The 17,555-nt window shown below is 41.3% G+C and overlaps 2 protein-coding genes across 2 annotated transcripts in view; one reads left to right on the top strand and one right to left on the bottom strand.

Moving 5' to 3' along the window:
- LOC131690060 (zinc finger protein ZIC 3) overlaps positions 1-17,555 on the bottom strand; it is an 88,420-nt gene that overhangs the window by 37,608 nt on the left and 33,257 nt on the right. The gene's annotated exons all lie outside the window — the stretch shown is intronic.
- LOC131688093 (cilia- and flagella-associated protein 44) overlaps positions 13,461-17,555 on the top strand; it is a 29,142-nt gene continuing 25,047 nt past the window's right edge. The window contains exons 1-2 of the mRNA XM_058972244.1: positions 13,461-13,567; positions 13,629-14,101. Coding sequence (XP_058828227.1) covers positions 13,461-13,567; positions 13,629-14,101 — 580 coding nt within the window. The remainder of the gene's footprint in view (positions 13,568-13,628; positions 14,102-17,555) is intronic.

Raw genomic sequence — 17,555 nt, 5'->3', positions numbered from 1 at the left:
TCTGTCTTCTGTCTTCTGTCTTCTGTCTTCTGTCTTCTGTCTTCTGTCTTCTGTCTTCTGTCTTCTGTCTTCTGTCTTCTGTCTTCTGTCTTCTGTCTTCTGTCTTCTGTCTTCTGTCTTCTGTCTTCTGTCTTCTGTCTTCTGTCTTCTGTCTTCTGTCTTCTGTCTTCTGTCTTCTGTCTTCTGTCTTCTGTCTTCTGTCTTCTGTCTTCTGTCTTCTGTCTTCTGTCTTCTGTCTTCTGTCTTCTGTCTTCTGTCTTCTGTCTTCTGTCTTCTGTCTTCTGTCTTCTGTCTTCTGTCTTCTGTCTTCTGTCTTCTGTCTTCTGTCTTCTGTCTTCTGTCTTCTGTCTTCTGTCTTCTGTCTTCTGTCTTCTGTCTTCTGTCTTCTGTCTTCTGTCTTCTGTCTTCTGTCTTCTGTCTTCTGTCTTCTGTCTTCTGTCTTCTGTCTTCTGTCTTCTGTCTTCTGTCTTCTGTCTTCTGTCTTCTGTCTTCTGTCTTCTGTCTTCTGTCTTCTGTCTTCTGTCTTCTGTCTTCTGTCTTCTGTCTTCTGTCTTCTGTCTTCTGTCTTCTGTCTTCTGTCTTCTGTCTTCTGTCTTCTGTCTTCTGTCTTCTGTCTTCTGTCTTCTGTCTTCTGTCTTCTGTCTTCTGTCTTCTGTCTTCTGTCTTCTGTCTTCTGTCTTCTGTCTTCTGTCTTCTGTCTTCTGTCTTCTGTCTTCTGTCTTCTGTCTTCTGTCTTCTGTCTTCTGTCTTCTGTCTTCTGTCTTCTGTCTTCTGTCTTCTGTCTTCTGTCTTCTGTCTTCTGTCTTCTGTCTTCTGTCTTCTGTCTTCTGTCTTCTGTCTTCTGTCTTCTGTCTTCTGTCTTCTGTCTTCTGTCTTCTGTCTTCTGTCTTCTGTCTTCTGTCTTCTGTCTTCTGTCTTCTGTCTTCTGTCTTCTGTCTTCTGTCTTCTGTCTTCTGTCTTCTGTCTTCTGTCTTCTGTCTTCTGTCTTCTGTCTTCTGTCTTCTGTCTTCTGTCTTCTGTCTTCTGTCTTCTGTCTTCTGTCTTCTGTCTTCTGTCTTCTGTCTTCTGTCTTCTGTCTTCTGTCTTCTGTCTTCTGTCTTCTGTCTTCTGTCTTCTGTCTTCTGTCTTCTGTCTTCTGTCTTCTGTCTTCTGTCTTCTGTCTTCTGTCTTCTGTCTTCTGTCTTCTGTCTTCTGTCTTCTGTCTTCTGTCTTCTGTCTTCTGTCTTCTGTCTTCTGTCTTCTGTCTTCTGTCTTCTGTCTTCTGTCTTCTGTCTTCTGTCTTCTGTCTTCTGTCTTCTGTCTTCTGTCTTCTGTCTTCTGTCTTCTGTCTTCTGTCTTCTGTCTTCTGTCTTCTGTCTTCTGTCTTCTGTCTTCTGTCTTCTGTCTTCTGTCTTCTGTCTTCTGTCTTCTGTCTTCTGTCTTCTGTCTTCTGTCTTCTGTCTTCTGTCTTCTGTCTTCTGTCTTCTGTCTTCTGTCTTCTGTCTTCTGTCTTCTGTCTTCTGTCTTCTGTCTTCTGTCTTCTGTCTTCTGTCTTCTGTCTTCTGTCTTCTGTCTTCTGTCTTCTGTCTTCTGTCTTCTGTCTTCTGTCTTCTGTCTTCTGTCTTCTGTCTTCTGTCTTCTGTCTTCTGTCTTCTGTCTTCTGTCTTCTGTCTTCTGTCTTCTGTCTTCTGTCTTCTGTCTTCTGTCTTCTGTCTTCTGTCTTCTGTCTTCTGTCTTCTGTCTTCTGTCTTCTGTCTTCTGTCTTCTGTCTTCTGTCTTCTGTCTTCTGTCTTCTGTCTTCTGTCTTCTGTCTTCTGTCTTCTGTCTTCTGTCTTCTGTCTTCTGTCTTCTGTCTTCTGTCTTCTGTCTTCTGTCTTCTGTCTTCTGTCTTCTGTCTTCTGTCTTCTGTCTTCTGTCTTCTGTCTTCTGTCTTCTGTCTTCTGTCTTCTGTCTTCTGTCTTCTGTCTTCTGTCTTCTGTCTTCTGTCTTCTGTCTTCTGTCTTCTGTCTTCTGTCTTCTGTCTTCTGTCTTCTGTCTTCTGTCTTCTGTCTTCTGTCTTCTGTCTTCTGTCTTCTGTCTTCTGTCTTCTGTCTTCTGTCTTCTGTCTTCTGTCTTCTGTCTTCTGTCTTCTGTCTTCTGTCTTCTGTCTTCTGTCTTCTGTCTTCTGTCTTCTGTCTTCTGTCTTCTGTCTTCTGTCTTCTGTCTTCTGTCTTCTGTCTTCTGTCTTCTGTCTTCTGTCTTCTGTCTTCTGTCTTCTGTCTTCTGTCTTCTGTCTTCTGTCTTCTGTCTTCTGTCTTCTGTCTTCTGTCTTCTGTCTTCTGTCTTCTGTCTTCTGTCTTCTGTCTTCTGTCTTCTGTCTTCTGTCTTCTGTCTTCTGTCTTCTGTCTTCTGTCTTCTGTCTTCTGTCTTCTGTCTTCTGTCTTCTGTCTTCTGTCTTCTGTCTTCTGTCTTCTGTCTTCTGTCTTCTGTCTTCTGTCTTCTGTCTTCTGTCTTCTGTCTTCTGTCTTCTGTCTTCTGTCTTCTGTCTTCTGTCTTCTGTCTTCTGTCTTCTGTCTTCTGTCTTCTGTCTTCTGTCTTCTGTCTTCTGTCTTCTGTCTTCTGTCTTCTGTCTTCTGTCTTCTGTCTTCTGTCTTCTGTCTTCTGTCTTCTGTCTTCTGTCTTCTGTCTTCTGTCTTCTGTCTTCTGTCTTCTGTCTTCTGTCTTCTGTCTTCTGTCTTCTGTCTTCTGTCTTCTGTCTTCTGTCTTCTGTCTTCTGTCTTCTGTCTTCTGTCTTCTGTCTTCTGTCTTCTGTCTTCTGTCTTCTGTCTTCTGTCTTCTGTCTTCTGTCTTCTGTCTTCTGTCTTCTGTCTTCTGTCTTCTGTCTTCTGTCTTCTGTCTTCTGTCTTCTGTCTTCTGTCTTCTGTCTTCTGTCTTCTGTCTTCTGTCTTCTGTCTTCTGTCTTCTGTCTTCTGTCTTCTGTCTTCTGTCTTCTGTCTTCTGTCTTCTGTCTTCTGTCTTCTGTCTTCTGTCTTCTGTCTTCTGTCTTCTGTCTTCTGTCTTCTGTCTTCTGTCTTCTGTCTTCTGTCTTCTGTCTTCTGTCTTCTGTCTTCTGTCTTCTGTCTTCTGTCTTCTGTCTTCTGTCTTCTGTCTTCTGTCTTCTGTCTTCTGTCTTCTGTCTTCTGTCTTCTGTCTTCTGTCTTCTGTCTTCTGTCTTCTGTCTTCTGTCTTCTGTCTTCTGTCTTCTGTCTTCTGTCTTCTGTCTTCTGTCTTCTGTCTTCTGTCTTCTGTCTTCTGTCTTCTGTCTTCTGTCTTCTGTCTTCTGTCTTCTGTCTTCTGTCTTCTGTCTTCTGTCTTCTGTCTTCTGTCTTCTGTCTTCTGTCTTCTGTCTTCTGTCTTCTGTCTTCTGTCTTCTGTCTTCTGTCTTCTGTCTTCTGTCTTCTGTCTTCTGTCTTCTGTCTTCTGTCTTCTGTCTTCTGTCTTCTGTCTTCTGTCTTCTGTCTTCTGTCTTCTGTCTTCTGTCTTCTGTCTTCTGTCTTCTGTCTTCTGTCTTCTGTCTTCTGTCTTCTGTCTTCTGTCTTCTGTCTTCTGTCTTCTGTCTTCTGTCTTCTGTCTTCTGTCTTCTGTCTTCTGTCTTCTGTCTTCTGTCTTCTGTCTTCTGTCTTCTGTCTTCTGTCTTCTGTCTTCTGTCTTCTGTCTTCTGTCTTCTGTCTTCTGTCTTCTGTCTTCTGTCTTCTGTCTTCTGTCTTCTGTCTTCTGTCTTCTGTCTTCTGTCTTCTGTCTTCTGTCTTCTGTCTTCTGTCTTCTGTCTTCTGTCTTCTGTCTTCTGTCTTCTGTCTTCTGTCTTCTGTCTTCTGTCTTCTGTCTTCTGTCTTCTGTCTTCTGTCTTCTGTCTTCTGTCTTCTGTCTTCTGTCTTCTGTCTTCTGTCTTCTGTCTTCTGTCTTCTGTCTTCTGTCTTCTGTCTTCTGTCTTCTGTCTTCTGTCTTCTGTCTTCTGTCTTCTGTCTTCTGTCTTCTGTCTTCTGTCTTCTGTCTTCTGTCTTCTGTCTTCTGTCTTCTGTCTTCTGTCTTCTGTCTTCTGTCTTCTGTCTTCTGTCTTCTGTCTTCTGTCTTCTGTCTTCTGTCTTCTGTCTTCTGTCTTCTGTCTTCTGTCTTCTGTCTTCTGTCTTCTGTCTTCTGTCTTCTGTCTTCTGTCTTCTGTCTTCTGTCTTCTGTCTTCTGTCTTCTGTCTTCTGTCTTCTGTCTTCTGTCTTCTGTCTTCTGTCTTCTGTCTTCTGTCTTCTGTCTTCTGTCTTCTGTCTTCTGTCTTCTGTCTTCTGTCTTCTGTCTTCTGTCTTCTGTCTTCTGTCTTCTGTCTTCTGTCTTCTGTCTTCTGTCTTCTGTCTTCTGTCTTCTGTCTTCTGTCTTCTGTCTTCTGTCTTCTGTCTTCTGTCTTCTGTCTTCTGTCTTCTGTCTTCTGTCTTCTGTCTTCTGTCTTCTGTCTTCTGTCTTCTGTCTTCTGTCTTCTGTCTTCTGTCTTCTGTCTTCTGTCTTCTGTCTTCTGTCTTCTGTCTTCTGTCTTCTGTCTTCTGTCTTCTGTCTTCTGTCTTCTGTCTTCTGTCTTCTGTCTTCTGTCTTCTGTCTTCTGTCTTCTGTCTTCTGTCTTCTGTCTTCTGTCTTCTGTCTTCTGTCTTCTGTCTTCTGTCTTCTGTCTTCTGTCTTCTGTCTTCTGTCTTCTGTCTTCTGTCTTCTGTCTTCTGTCTTCTGTCTTCTGTCTTCTGTCTTCTGTCTTCTGTCTTCTGTCTTCTGTCTTCTGTCTTCTGTCTTCTGTCTTCTGTCTTCTGTCTTCTGTCTTCTGTCTTCTGTCTTCTGTCTTCTGTCTTCTGTCTTCTGTCTTCTGTCTTCTGTCTTCTGTCTTCTGTCTTCTGTCTTCTGTCTTCTGTCTTCTGTCTTCTGTCTTCTGTCTTCTGTCTTCTGTCTTCTGTCTTCTGTCTTCTGTCTTCTGTCTTCTGTCTTCTGTCTTCTGTCTTCTGTCTTCTGTCTTCTGTCTTCTGTCTTCTGTCTTCTGTCTTCTGTCTTCTGTCTTCTGTCTTCTGTCTTCTGTCTTCTGTCTTCTGTCTTCTGTCTTCTGTCTTCTGTCTTCTGTCTTCTGTCTTCTGTCTTCTGTCTTCTGTCTTCTGTCTTCTGTCTTCTGTCTTCTGTCTTCTGTCTTCTGTCTTCTGTCTTCTGTCTTCTGTCTTCTGTCTTCTGTCTTCTGTCTTCTGTCTTCTGTCTTCTGTCTTCTGTCTTCTGTCTTCTGTCTTCTGTCTTCTGTCTTCTGTCTTCTGTCTTCTGTCTTCTGTCTTCTGTCTTCTGTCTTCTGTCTTCTGTCTTCTGTCTTCTGTCTTCTGTCTTCTGTCTTCTGTCTTCTGTCTTCTGTCTTCTGTCTTCTGTCTTCTGTCTTCTGTCTTCTGTCTTCTGTCTTCTGTCTTCTGTCTTCTGTCTTCTGTCTTCTGTCTTCTGTCTTCTGTCTTCTGTCTTCTGTCTTCTGTCTTCTGTCTTCTGTCTTCTGTCTTCTGTCTTCTGTCTTCTGTCTTCTGTCTTCTGTCTTCTGTCTTCTGTCTTCTGTCTTCTGTCTTCTGTCTTCTGTCTTCTGTCTTCTGTCTTCTGTCTTCTGTCTTCTGTCTTCTGTCTTCTGTCTTCTGTCTTCTGTCTTCTGTCTTCTGTCTTCTGTCTTCTGTCTTCTGTCTTCTGTCTTCTGTCTTCTGTCTTCTGTCTTCTGTCTTCTGTCTTCTGTCTTCTGTCTTCTGTCTTCTGTCTTCTGTCTTCTGTCTTCTGTCTTCTGTCTTCTGTCTTCTGTCTTCTGTCTTCTGTCTTCTGTCTTCTGTCTTCTGTCTTCTGTCTTCTGTCTTCTGTCTTCTGTCTTCTGTCTTCTGTCTTCTGTCTTCTGTCTTCTGTCTTCTGTCTTCTGTCTTCTGTCTTCTGTCTTCTGTCTTCTGTCTTCTGTCTTCTGTCTTCTGTCTTCTGTCTTCTGTCTTCTGTCTTCTGTCTTCTGTCTTCTGTCTTCTGTCTTCTGTCTTCTGTCTTCTGTCTTCTGTCTTCTGTCTTCTGTCTTCTGTCTTCTGTCTTCTGTCTTCTGTCTTCTGTCTTCTGTCTTCTGTCTTCTGTCTTCTGTCTTCTGTCTTCTGTCTTCTGTCTTCTGTCTTCTGTCTTCTGTCTTCTGTCTTCTGTCTTCTGTCTTCTGTCTTCTGTCTTCTGTCTTCTGTCTTCTGTCTTCTGTCTTCTGTCTTCTGTCTTCTGTCTTCTGTCTTCTGTCTTCTGTCTTCTGTCTTCTGTCTTCTGTCTTCTGTCTTCTGTCTTCTGTCTTCTGTCTTCTGTCTTCTGTCTTCTGTCTTCTGTCTTCTGTCTTCTGTCTTCTGTCTTCTGTCTTCTGTCTTCTGTCTTCTGTCTTCTGTCTTCTGTCTTCTGTCTTCTGTCTTCTGTCTTCTGTCTTCTGTCTTCTGTCTTCTGTCTTCTGTCTTCTGTCTTCTGTCTTCTGTCTTCTGTCTTCTGTCTTCTGTCTTCTGTCTTCTGTCTTCTGTCTTCTGTCTTCTGTCTTCTGTCTTCTGTCTTCTGTCTTCTGTCTTCTGTCTTCTGTCTTCTGTCTTCTGTCTTCTGTCTTCTGTCTTCTGTCTTCTGTCTTCTGTCTTCTGTCTTCTGTCTTCTGTCTTCTGTCTTCTGTCTTCTGTCTTCTGTCTTCTGTCTTCTGTCTTCTGTCTTCTGTCTTCTGTCTTCTGTCTTCTGTCTTCTGTCTTCTGTCTTCTGTCTTCTGTCTTCTGTCTTCTGTCTTCTGTCTTCTGTCTTCTGTCTTCTGTCTTCTGTCTTCTGTCTTCTGTCTTCTGTCTTCTGTCTTCTGTCTTCTGTCTTCTGTCTTCTGTCTTCTGTCTTCTGTCTTCTGTCTTCTGTCTTCTGTCTTCTGTCTTCTGTCTTCTGTCTTCTGTCTTCTGTCTTCTGTCTTCTGTCTTCTGTCTTCTGTCTTCTGTCTTCTGTCTTCTGTCTTCTGTCTTCTGTCTTCTGTCTTCTGTCTTCTGTCTTCTGTCTTCTGTCTTCTGTCTTCTGTCTTCTGTCTTCTGTCTTCTGTCTTCTGTCTTCTGTCTTCTGTCTTCTGTCTTCTGTCTTCTGTCTTCTGTCTTCTGTCTTCTGTCTTCTGTCTTCTGTCTTCTGTCTTCTGTCTTCTGTCTTCTGTCTTCTGTCTTCTGTCTTCTGTCTTCTGTCTTCTGTCTTCTGTCTTCTGTCTTCTGTCTTCTGTCTTCTGTCTTCTGTCTTCTGTCTTCTGTCTTCTGTCTTCTGTCTTCTGTCTTCTGTCTTCTGTCTTCTGTCTTCTGTCTTCTGTCTTCTGTCTTCTGTCTTCTGTCTTCTGTCTTCTGTCTTCTGTCTTCTGTCTTCTGTCTTCTGTCTTCTGTCTTCTGTCTTCTGTCTTCTGTCTTCTGTCTTCTGTCTTCTGTCTTCTGTCTTCTGTCTTCTGTCTTCTGTCTTCTGTCTTCTGTCTTCTGTCTTCTGTCTTCTGTCTTCTGTCTTCTGTCTTCTGTCTTCTGTCTTCTGTCTTCTGTCTTCTGTCTTCTGTCTTCTGTCTTCTGTCTTCTGTCTTCTGTCTTCTGTCTTCTGTCTTCTGTCTTCTGTCTTCTGTCTTCTGTCTTCTGTCTTCTGTCTTCTGTCTTCTGTCTTCTGTCTTCTGTCTTCTGTCTTCTGTCTTCTGTCTTCTGTCTTCTGTCTTCTGTCTTCTGTCTTCTGTCTTCTGTCTTCTGTCTTCTGTCTTCTGTCTTCTGTCTTCTGTCTTCTGTCTTCTGTCTTCTGTCTTCTGTCTTCTGTCTTCTGTCTTCTGTCTTCTGTCTTCTGTCTTCTGTCTTCTGTCTTCTGTCTTCTGTCTTCTGTCTTCTGTCTTCTGTCTTCTGTCTTCTGTCTTCTGTCTTCTGTCTTCTGTCTTCTGTCTTCTGTCTTCTGTCTTCTGTCTTCTGTCTTCTGTCTTCTGTCTTCTGTCTTCTGTCTTCTGTCTTCTGTCTTCTGTCTTCTGTCTTCTGTCTTCTGTCTTCTGTCTTCTGTCTTCTGTCTTCTGTCTTCTGTCTTCTGTCTTCTGTCTTCTGTCTTCTGTCTTCTGTCTTCTGTCTTCTGTCTTCTGTCTTCTGTCTTCTGTCTTCTGTCTTCTGTCTTCTGTCTTCTGTCTTCTGTCTTCTGTCTTCTGTCTTCTGTCTTCTGTCTTCTGTCTTCTGTCTTCTGTCTTCTGTCTTCTGTCTTCTGTCTTCTGTCTTCTGTCTTCTGTCTTCTGTCTTCTGTCTTCTGTCTTCTGTCTTCTGTCTTCTGTCTTCTGTCTTCTGTCTTCTGTCTTCTGTCTTCTGTCTTCTGTCTTCTGTCTTCTGTCTTCTGTCTTCTGTCTTCTGTCTTCTGTCTTCTGTCTTCTGTCTTCTGTCTTCTGTCTTCTGTCTTCTGTCTTCTGTCTTCTGTCTTCTGTCTTCTGTCTTCTGTCTTCTGTCTTCTGTCTTCTGTCTTCTGTCTTCTGTCTTCTGTCTTCTGTCTTCTGTCTTCTGTCTTCTGTCTTCTGTCTTCTGTCTTCTGTCTTCTGTCTTCTGTCTTCTGTCTTCTGTCTTCTGTCTTCTGTCTTCTGTCTTCTGTCTTCTGTCTTCTGTCTTCTGTCTTCTGTCTTCTGTCTTCTGTCTTCTGTCTTCTGTCTTCTGTCTTCTGTCTTCTGTCTTCTGTCTTCTGTCTTCTGTCTTCTGTCTTCTGTCTTCTGTCTTCTGTCTTCTGTCTTCTGTCTTCTGTCTTCTGTCTTCTGTCTTCTGTCTTCTGTCTTCTGTCTTCTGTCTTCTGTCTTCTGTCTTCTGTCTTCTGTCTTCTGTCTTCTGTCTTCTGTCTTCTGTCTTCTGTCTTCTGTCTTCTGTCTTCTGTCTTCTGTCTTCTGTCTTCTGTCTTCTGTCTTCTGTCTTCTGTCTTCTGTCTTCTGTCTTCTGTCTTCTGTCTTCTGTCTTCTGTCTTCTGTCTTCTGTCTTCTGTCTTCTGTCTTCTGTCTTCTGTCTTCTGTCTTCTGTCTTCTGTCTTCTGTCTTCTGTCTTCTGTCTTCTGTCTTCTGTCTTCTGTCTTCTGTCTTCTGTCTTCTGTCTTCTGTCTTCTGTCTTCTGTCTTCTGTCTTCTGTCTTCTGTCTTCTGTCTTCTGTCTTCTGTCTTCTGTCTTCTGTCTTCTGTCTTCTGTCTTCTGTCTTCTGTCTTCTGTCTTCTGTCTTCTGTCTTCTGTCTTCTGTCTTCTGTCTTCTGTCTTCTGTCTTCTGTCTTCTGTCTTCTGTCTTCTGTCTTCTGTCTTCTGTCTTCTGTCTTCTGTCTTCTGTCTTCTGTCTTCTGTCTTCTGTCTTCTGTCTTCTGTCTTCTGTCTTCTGTCTTCTGTCTTCTGTCTTCTGTCTTCTGTCTTCTGTCTTCTGTCTTCTGTCTTCTGTCTTCTGTCTTCTGTCTTCTGTCTTCTGTCTTCTGTCTTCTGTCTTCTGTCTTCTGTCTTCTGTCTTCTGTCTTCTGTCTTCTGTCTTCTGTCTTCTGTCTTCTGTCTTCTGTCTTCTGTCTTCTGTCTTCTGTCTTCTGTCTTCTGTCTTCTGTCTTCTGTCTTCTGTCTTCTGTCTTCTGTCTTCTGTCTTCTGTCTTCTGTCTTCTGTCTTCTGTCTTCTGTCTTCTGTCTTCTGTCTTCTGTCTTCTGTCTTCTGTCTTCTGTCTTCTGTCTTCTGTCTTCTGTCTTCTGTCTTCTGTCTTCTGTCTTCTGTCTTCTGTCTTCTGTCTTCTGTCTTCTGTCTTCTGTCTTCTGTCTTCTGTCTTCTGTCTTCTGTCTTCTGTCTTCTGTCTTCTGTCTTCTGTCTTCTGTCTTCTGTCTTCTGTCTTCTGTCTTCTGTCTTCTGTCTTCTGTCTTCTGTCTTCTGTCTTCTGTCTTCTGTCTTCTGTCTTCTGTCTTCTGTCTTCTGTCTTCTGTCTTCTGTCTTCTGTCTTCTGTCTTCTGTCTTCTGTCTTCTGTCTTCTGTCTTCTGTCTTCTGTCTTCTGTCTTCTGTCTTCTGTCTTCTGTCTTCTGTCTTCTGTCTTCTGTCTTCTGTCTTCTGTCTTCTGTCTTCTGTCTTCTGTCTTCTGTCTTCTGTCTTCTGTCTTCTGTCTTCTGTCTTCTGTCTTCTGTCTTCTGTCTTCTGTCTTCTGTCTTCTGTCTTCTGTCTTCTGTCTTCTGTCTTCTGTCTTCTGTCTTCTGTCTTCTGTCTTCTGTCTTCTGTCTTCTGTCTTCTGTCTTCTGTCTTCTGTCTTCTGTCTTCTGTCTTCTGTCTTCTGTCTTCTGTCTTCTGTCTTCTGTCTTCTGTCTTCTGTCTTCTGTCTTCTGTCTTCTGTCTTCTGTCTTCTGTCTTCTGTCTTCTGTCTTCTGTCTTCTGTCTTCTGTCTTCTGTCTTCTGTCTTCTGTCTTCTGTCTTCTGTCTTCTGTCTTCTGTCTTCTGTCTTCTGTCTTCTGTCTTCTGTCTTCTGTCTTCTGTCTTCTGTCTTCTGTCTTCTGTCTTCTGTCTTCTGTCTTCTGTCTTCTGTCTTCTGTCTTCTGTCTTCTGTCTTCTGTCTTCTGTCTTCTGTCTTCTGTCTTCTGTCTTCTGTCTTCTGTCTTCTGTCTTCTGTCTTCTGTCTTCTGTCTTCTGTCTTCTGTCTTCTGTCTTCTGTCTTCTGTCTTCTGTCTTCTGTCTTCTGTCTTCTGTCTTCTGTCTTCTGTCTTCTGTCTTCTGTCTTCTGTCTTCTGTCTTCTGTCTTCTGTCTTCTGTCTTCTGTCTTCTGTCTTCTGTCTTCTGTCTTCTGTCTTCTGTCTTCTGTCTTCTGTCTTCTGTCTTCTGTCTTCTGTCTTCTGTCTTCTGTCTTCTGTCTTCTGTCTTCTGTCTTCTGTCTTCTGTCTTCTGTCTTCTGTCTTCTGTCTTCTGTCTTCTGTCTTCTGTCTTCTGTCTTCTGTCTTCTGTCTTCTGTCTTCTGTCTTCTGTCTTCTGTCTTCTGTCTTCTGTCTTCTGTCTTCTGTCTTCTGTCTTCTGTCTTCTGTCTTCTGTCTTCTGTCTTCTGTCTTCTGTCTTCTGTCTTCTGTCTTCTGTCTTCTGTCTTCTGTCTTCTGTCTTCTGTCTTCTGTCTTCTGTCTTCTGTCTTCTGTCTTCTGTCTTCTGTCTTCTGTCTTCTGTCTTCTGTCTTCTGTCTTCTGTCTTCTGTCTTCTGTCTTCTGTCTTCTGTCTTCTGTCTTCTGTCTTCTGTCTTCTGTCTTCTGTCTTCTGTCTTCTGTCTTCTGTCTTCTGTCTTCTGTCTTCTGTCTTCTGTCTTCTGTCTTCTGTCTTCTGTCTTCTGTCTTCTGTCTTCTGTCTTCTGTCTTCTGTCTTCTGTCTTCTGTCTTCTGTCTTCTGTCTTCTGTCTTCTGTCTTCTGTCTTCTGTCTTCTGTCTTCTGTCTTCTGTCTTCTGTCTTCTGTCTTCTGTCTTCTGTCTTCTGTCTTCTGTCTTCTGTCTTCTGTCTTCTGTCTTCTGTCTTCTGTCTTCTGTCTTCTGTCTTCGTCTTCTGTCTTCTGTCTTCTGTCTTCTGTCTTCTGTCTTCTGTCTTCTGTCTTCCGTCTTCTGTCTTCTGTCTTCTGTCTTCTGTCTTCTGTCTTCTGTCTTCTGTCTTCTGTCTTCCGTCTTCTGTCTTCTGTCTTCTGTCTTCTGTCTTCTGTCTTCTGTCTTCTGTCTTCTGTCTTCCGTCTTCTGTCTTCTGTCTTCTGTCTTCTGTCTTCTGTCTTCTGTCTTCTGTCTTCTGTCTTCTGTCTTCTGTCTTCTGTCTTCTGTCTTCTGTCTTCTGTCTTCTGTCTTCTGTCTTCTGTCTTCTGTCTTCTGTCTTCTGTCTTCTGTCTTCTGTCTTCTGTCTTCTGTCTTCTGTCTTCTGTCTTCTGTCTTCTGTCTTCTGTCTTCTGTCTTCTGTCTTCTGTCTTCTGTCTTCTGTCTTCTGTCTTCTGTCTTCTGTCTTCTGTCTTCTGTCTTCTGTCTTCTGTCTTCTGTCTTCTGTCTTCTGTCTTCTGTCTTCTGTCTTCTGTCTTCTGTCTTCTGTCTTCTGTCTTCTATCTTCTGTCTACTTTCTTCTGATTGTTTGCCTGTTTTGTGAAACTTGAAAGCTTCGAATTTCGTATTGCCGTGTAAGAAATTTAATAAATTGAATGTATATAGCTCAACAAAAGCTTGTTTCTCCTTATTTGGCAAACTGATTGAATGTCATTTATTTGAACGTTTAAGATATGGTAATGATGGTATTGAACGATCAAAGTACAATATTACCATGCTATTCAAATCTTTTTTAAATAAGTTACAATCATTTTTTTGACTCGACAATGTCATTATTAATTCCTAGTCTTCAAATGAACCTTGGAACTATAAATGAAGACATTAAACTAGGCCAAAAAAATTTCCGCATAATCCACTCATCAAATGGAAATTTTTTGGAATAATTACGATGTTGTTTTGTTCTTTATATGACGCAAACACAACCGAAATGATCATCAGACATTTCTTTTAAATTTCTCTCGCCAGCGAAAGAAAAACAAGTTCAAAGATGAAACCTTTCGGATGTCAAATTATCAAATGATTTGAATTAAAGTGCAGTGCTCGGAATTCAAACACCTATTTTACACAATCCTATCCAGCGCGACAACTGGCATAATGCAAGTGCATGAGCAGCAATACCAACCAACACCAGTACCCAGTCCCTAATCCATTCTCTTATCACGGCCACCCAAACGAGGCCGTTTGGATGAGCAAGCAAATCAACGGCGAAGTTACTCGCAGGGAGCTCAGTGAAAAAACTTCCATCGCTGGAAACCCGGATCAAACCAGTTTCAAGGGAGCGGATTCCGCGATAAGAAATCGTCTGTCTGATAATTTACAATATAAACATTTCCACCAAGCTGCCACGAGCTTCGAATCTGCCTTTTTTGTTCATTATTTCATTCCAACATCTATAGTTAAGGTCCGCGAGATAACGCCTGAACTCGCAACCGTGCCGAACTGGAATCACGTACCGATGAAATGATGCAAAACGCAAGTTTCCCTGCTCATTTCGGGAAGGCCAATCAGCTATTTTGGTTTCGCGTGGTGCGACCACTCACAAACGTATTCAACAGAGTGCAGTTCAGTGAGAATTGTGAGCTGAGCATGGTTGTACATTCACCGAGCCACTACCGAAAGCCGCCCCTGCCCATTCGAACCCATGAATCGCGAACCAGTAACGCCATTGAGTGTGTACTTCGAGCGTACTGATAAGGCTGATAACCGATTCTAACCGGACTCAAAGTTACTTGGGGGGTAATTTAATACTTCGATGGTGAAAGTAGGTATAGGTCCCCCATCAGTACTACAGGGCTGATGTTTGTATTTTGATACAAAGTTGGACTTTGTTACGATGGCGCAGAAAGAGAAGCAGGTGGCATGCAATTTCGTTTGTTGCTAGCCAACTCATGAATCGCTTTTTCACTCCTAGCAACCGAAACGGGTTGTTTATTGACCCGGTTAATGTAACGCGTTTCAACAATGTCACTAACAAGACGCGAAACGATAAAAGTTCCGAAGAAATCTTTAATTTCAAGGCCGGTCAAAAGTTCATCTTGCACTATCCCATCGGAGATACTTACATTCGAGTAAGATCATTCGATTCAACATTTCGAACGTATCAATATCGTCTTTGGTTTATTTTAACAGCTACTCTTACGGTTACAATTGCAAGCGACCCTTCAACCTGTGCAAAATCGATGACAACGTGCTCGTGTTCGCCTCGGGAAACCTAATACACTTCTTCGATGTAACAACGCAAACCGTCACCACACGGAGAAGCTCGACGGGAGGCGGTATCGGTTGCATCCAAACAAATCCCAATCCGGAGCTGCGTCATCTCACGGTAGGGGAGAATGGCTCCAATCCGCCGATCATCATCTACCAGTATCCGGAGATGGTCGTGGTGAATATACTGAAAAACGGAACCGCGCAGGCGTACAGCCGGGTGGATTACAATGCCGACGGGGAGCTGCTGGTTTCGCAGGGTTGCGATCCAGATTACATGCTGACTGTGTGGAACTGGCGAGACGGGGAGATTATACTGCGCTGCAAATCATTCTCGAATGACGTGATAAATGTCATGTTTTCTCCTTCCGTTCCCGGGCACCTGACATCGTGCGGTAAGTTTATGTTATTAACTCATCATCTCCGTTTCCGATAGAAAATCGTAGAAAATCGTGCACTGATTGCGAAAATGATGTTAAAATAATTGATAAAAAATTGAATTTCTGTTGGAAAATCAGAAATACTTTTACCAAAATCCAAACTCCTGCGATTATGGCAAATAAATGAATTTGCTTTTGATCGTCTGAATATTATATGGTCGGTGTTAAGTCAGACCGGACTAAATGACAAAATATGATTTCGAGAAAAATGGGTTTAAAGATTGAATCGCAGCATCCTCTACGTTATAATTGGAATTTTTTTTGCAATAATTTTTGTTTTTGGTTACATATTTCAAATCTGGCAAAAGTCGAATGTAGCTGAAGAAATTCTTTATCCGGTGTTATCGTTATCTCATTTTTTGATGTTTTGCGACTTAGTCCGGTCTGACTTAACATCGACCATATTTAAGTACGACAAATTGTTCTGGTGTTATTTATATGTTTGTTGAACATTTTCTTAATTCTTTCTAATTTTTAACATAAAAAATTGCAATTTAGTCAAGATTTTGAGCCATTTATAAAGCAATTCTCAAAATTATATTTTGACTGAAACTTGTTAAAGAAAGTAAGTATTGAATAAATGAAATAGCATAAAATTATGGTTAGTCTATTTTTTGTAAAACATTATTTATATGCCTTTCTGGATCAATTTCAACAACTATTTCAATCCCATTTTGTTAGGGTTTGTTTGGTAGAGTATTAGGCAATCTCTATTAGAATATCAATATAATTTAAATTTAAAGAATCCAGAGAATTTGATCAAGGGTTACGTTCAACCTAGTTTATTAAAATCACTCAAAAGTTGTGATTGTAAACAAAATCAATTTCAGTAAAGTTATCTTTCATCGAATTAGTGGTGCGCGTAATATTTACAAAAGTCACCCCGAATCGCATATGTTAAAATGCGTTATAAATCGCACCTTTCAAAGCAACATGATATTCAATTATATGGTTATCATAACTAAATAATGTTTGCCTTCACGACATTAGAAATAAGTGTATGAACTCGTGAATAACATCAAAATCATTAGGCGCACTAAAACATAATGCCCAGATTATCAAAAAAACTACATGACATGATGATATTTGAATTTCACTAATCGTATTTCTTAGTTTAAAGGTGGAATTCATTTTTTACTGTAACTCGAAATCTGTTCTGCCTTAAATTTTATTAAATTCGTCTTCAGATTTAGTACGTGATTTCACATTGAAAATGATGATCAGCTAATTGAGTTCAGGAGTGTTGTGTGCTAGTGTAATAATAACAAATGTATCATTGTCAATTTTACATGTTGTAGTACACTAAAAATAAGAAATTGATTTATCACATCAAAGTTTAAATAAGTGTGCTTTTTGAAAACAAACAGTGGGTAGAATGTTATTTTGCTACGGATTCAATATCGAAGTCTACTTTTCTTACCTGGTTTCTAAAAATATTGAAAAAAACTTCCCCGCGAATACGGCAAGATGCGCTTTAGCCTGTAGCGTGCGGCTGGACGGGGTTGAACTACTTCATAAACTAATTGGAATAAAACAAAATAAGCCAAAATCAACAAGCAGATTGTTTCAGATTCTCCGGACACTGCTTGAACATGGGGAATGCTAATAGATCAGGCGGACGCTCCCAATAATAGGCACGCTTTTCAGCATTCCTATTGCAAGAGTCATCCTAAAAATGCTTTGCGATCTTGCCACACAGGGCCTTTATCATTCAAAATCTTCACTCACTGGAACTGGGGGTCCTTGAAACAACAAACCCTGCTCTTCAGTGGATCAACGCCAAACAAACTCAAATCGGTGGCTCAAAGTTCAGATACGCCACGACTGAGTTCAATGTGTATGATTTTCAACAGAACGGCGGAGTTCAATGCGGAATCTTGCTCGACATTCATTTGGTTCGTCAGGTGTGTCTTTTTCTAGGAGTGTTCACTTACGCAGTTACGCCCGACGCAAAAAGGAATTTTTAAGAGTGCGAAAGGGGCGTAAATTACCGGAGATATAAGAAAATAAAAATCGAGTCAAGGGATAGTAAAGTAAAAATCTGTTCTAATCCACCTAGTGGCTGGTTATGTTCAACATAATGGTTGATATGTCTATTACATATTCAGTACGATTTACACATACATACAATGGATCAACAGCCACGAATTTGAGATGCTATGTGTCGACGCTGAAATACTTGAAACCAGCGGCGGATCAAGAAGTAGGGTGCGGTGGGTCCAGACCTCGCGGCAAATTTTCAGCTTGTTAAGAAATTTTAAAGCACACTCAGGTTTTTTTTACGCGGGGGATACAGGCCGCGTAAATGAAAACCGCGTAAATTTTAAAATCCGCGTAAATGAAAACCGCGTAAATTTCAAAATCCGCGTAAATGAAAACCGCGTAAATTTCAAAATCCGCGTAAATGAAAACCGCGTAAATTTCAAAATCCGCGTAAATGAAAACCGCGTAAATTTCAAAATCCGCGTAAATGAAGACCACTTAAATTTTATAATCCGCGTTAAAGGGAACCTCGTTGATGGATACTGCGTAAATTTCAAAATACGCGTAAATGAAAACCGCGTAAATTTCAAAATCCGCGTAAATGAAAACCGCGTAAATTTCAAAATCCGCGTAAATGAAAACCGCGTAAATTTCAAAATCCGTATAAATGAAAACCGCGTAAATTTCAAAATCCGCGTAAAAAAATACCGCGCAAAAAAAACGCGTAAAAAAAACTTGAGTGTAGTTTAAAACTCAAAACCATTTCAAACCAAATTGTTTACTGGTTTTTTATAAAATGAGGTTATTGCGTATTACGTAATGTGTCCATTTCGAAATCGAAATTACAGACCCACTAGGAAATTTTAGTCTGGATCCACCCCTGCTTGAAACCAAAATATATTATATTATTCAAATAGCATAATTAGCATTAACTCGAAGTTGCCTTTCGACTAACTTATTTTATCATGTCCCCAGCCTATCTTGGTATGCCTAATGGGTGAAGATGATTGGGATGTGAGAGGGGTGGGTCTGAAGAGGGTGCATGGAGTGGACGTTAAAGGGTTGATCTCTTGGTTCAGGGTTCAGGTTCAGGGAAGGGTGTGGAATGTTGGGGGGTCCAACCCCTTACTGCATACCCTTAGCTACGCCCCTGTTAGAATACAGAAAACCTATGCAAGTCAAAAAATTGGAATTGATTGGCAATTTTTAAAGTGATTGCATAACCTTTTCATATGAGAAAGTCAAAAATGTGCCAAAGTCCAAAAAGTCAGATTTCGCCAAAAAAAAATTTTTCGAGATTTCATCAAATATCGATGTTTTATACATTTTAAAGACATTTGGTATCAAAAATACAAATTCAAATTTGGAATTTTCCTTTCCCTTTGGAATATTTCAGTTCCTGCTTATATGGAATCAAGAACCGTCG

Source organism: Topomyia yanbarensis, chromosome 3 (genome assembly GCF_030247195.1).
Source record: "Topomyia yanbarensis strain Yona2022 chromosome 3, ASM3024719v1, whole genome shotgun sequence".
Taxonomy (NCBI): domain Eukaryota; kingdom Metazoa; phylum Arthropoda; class Insecta; order Diptera; family Culicidae; genus Topomyia; species Topomyia yanbarensis.
This window is presented reverse-complemented; position numbering and strand designations above follow the sequence as displayed.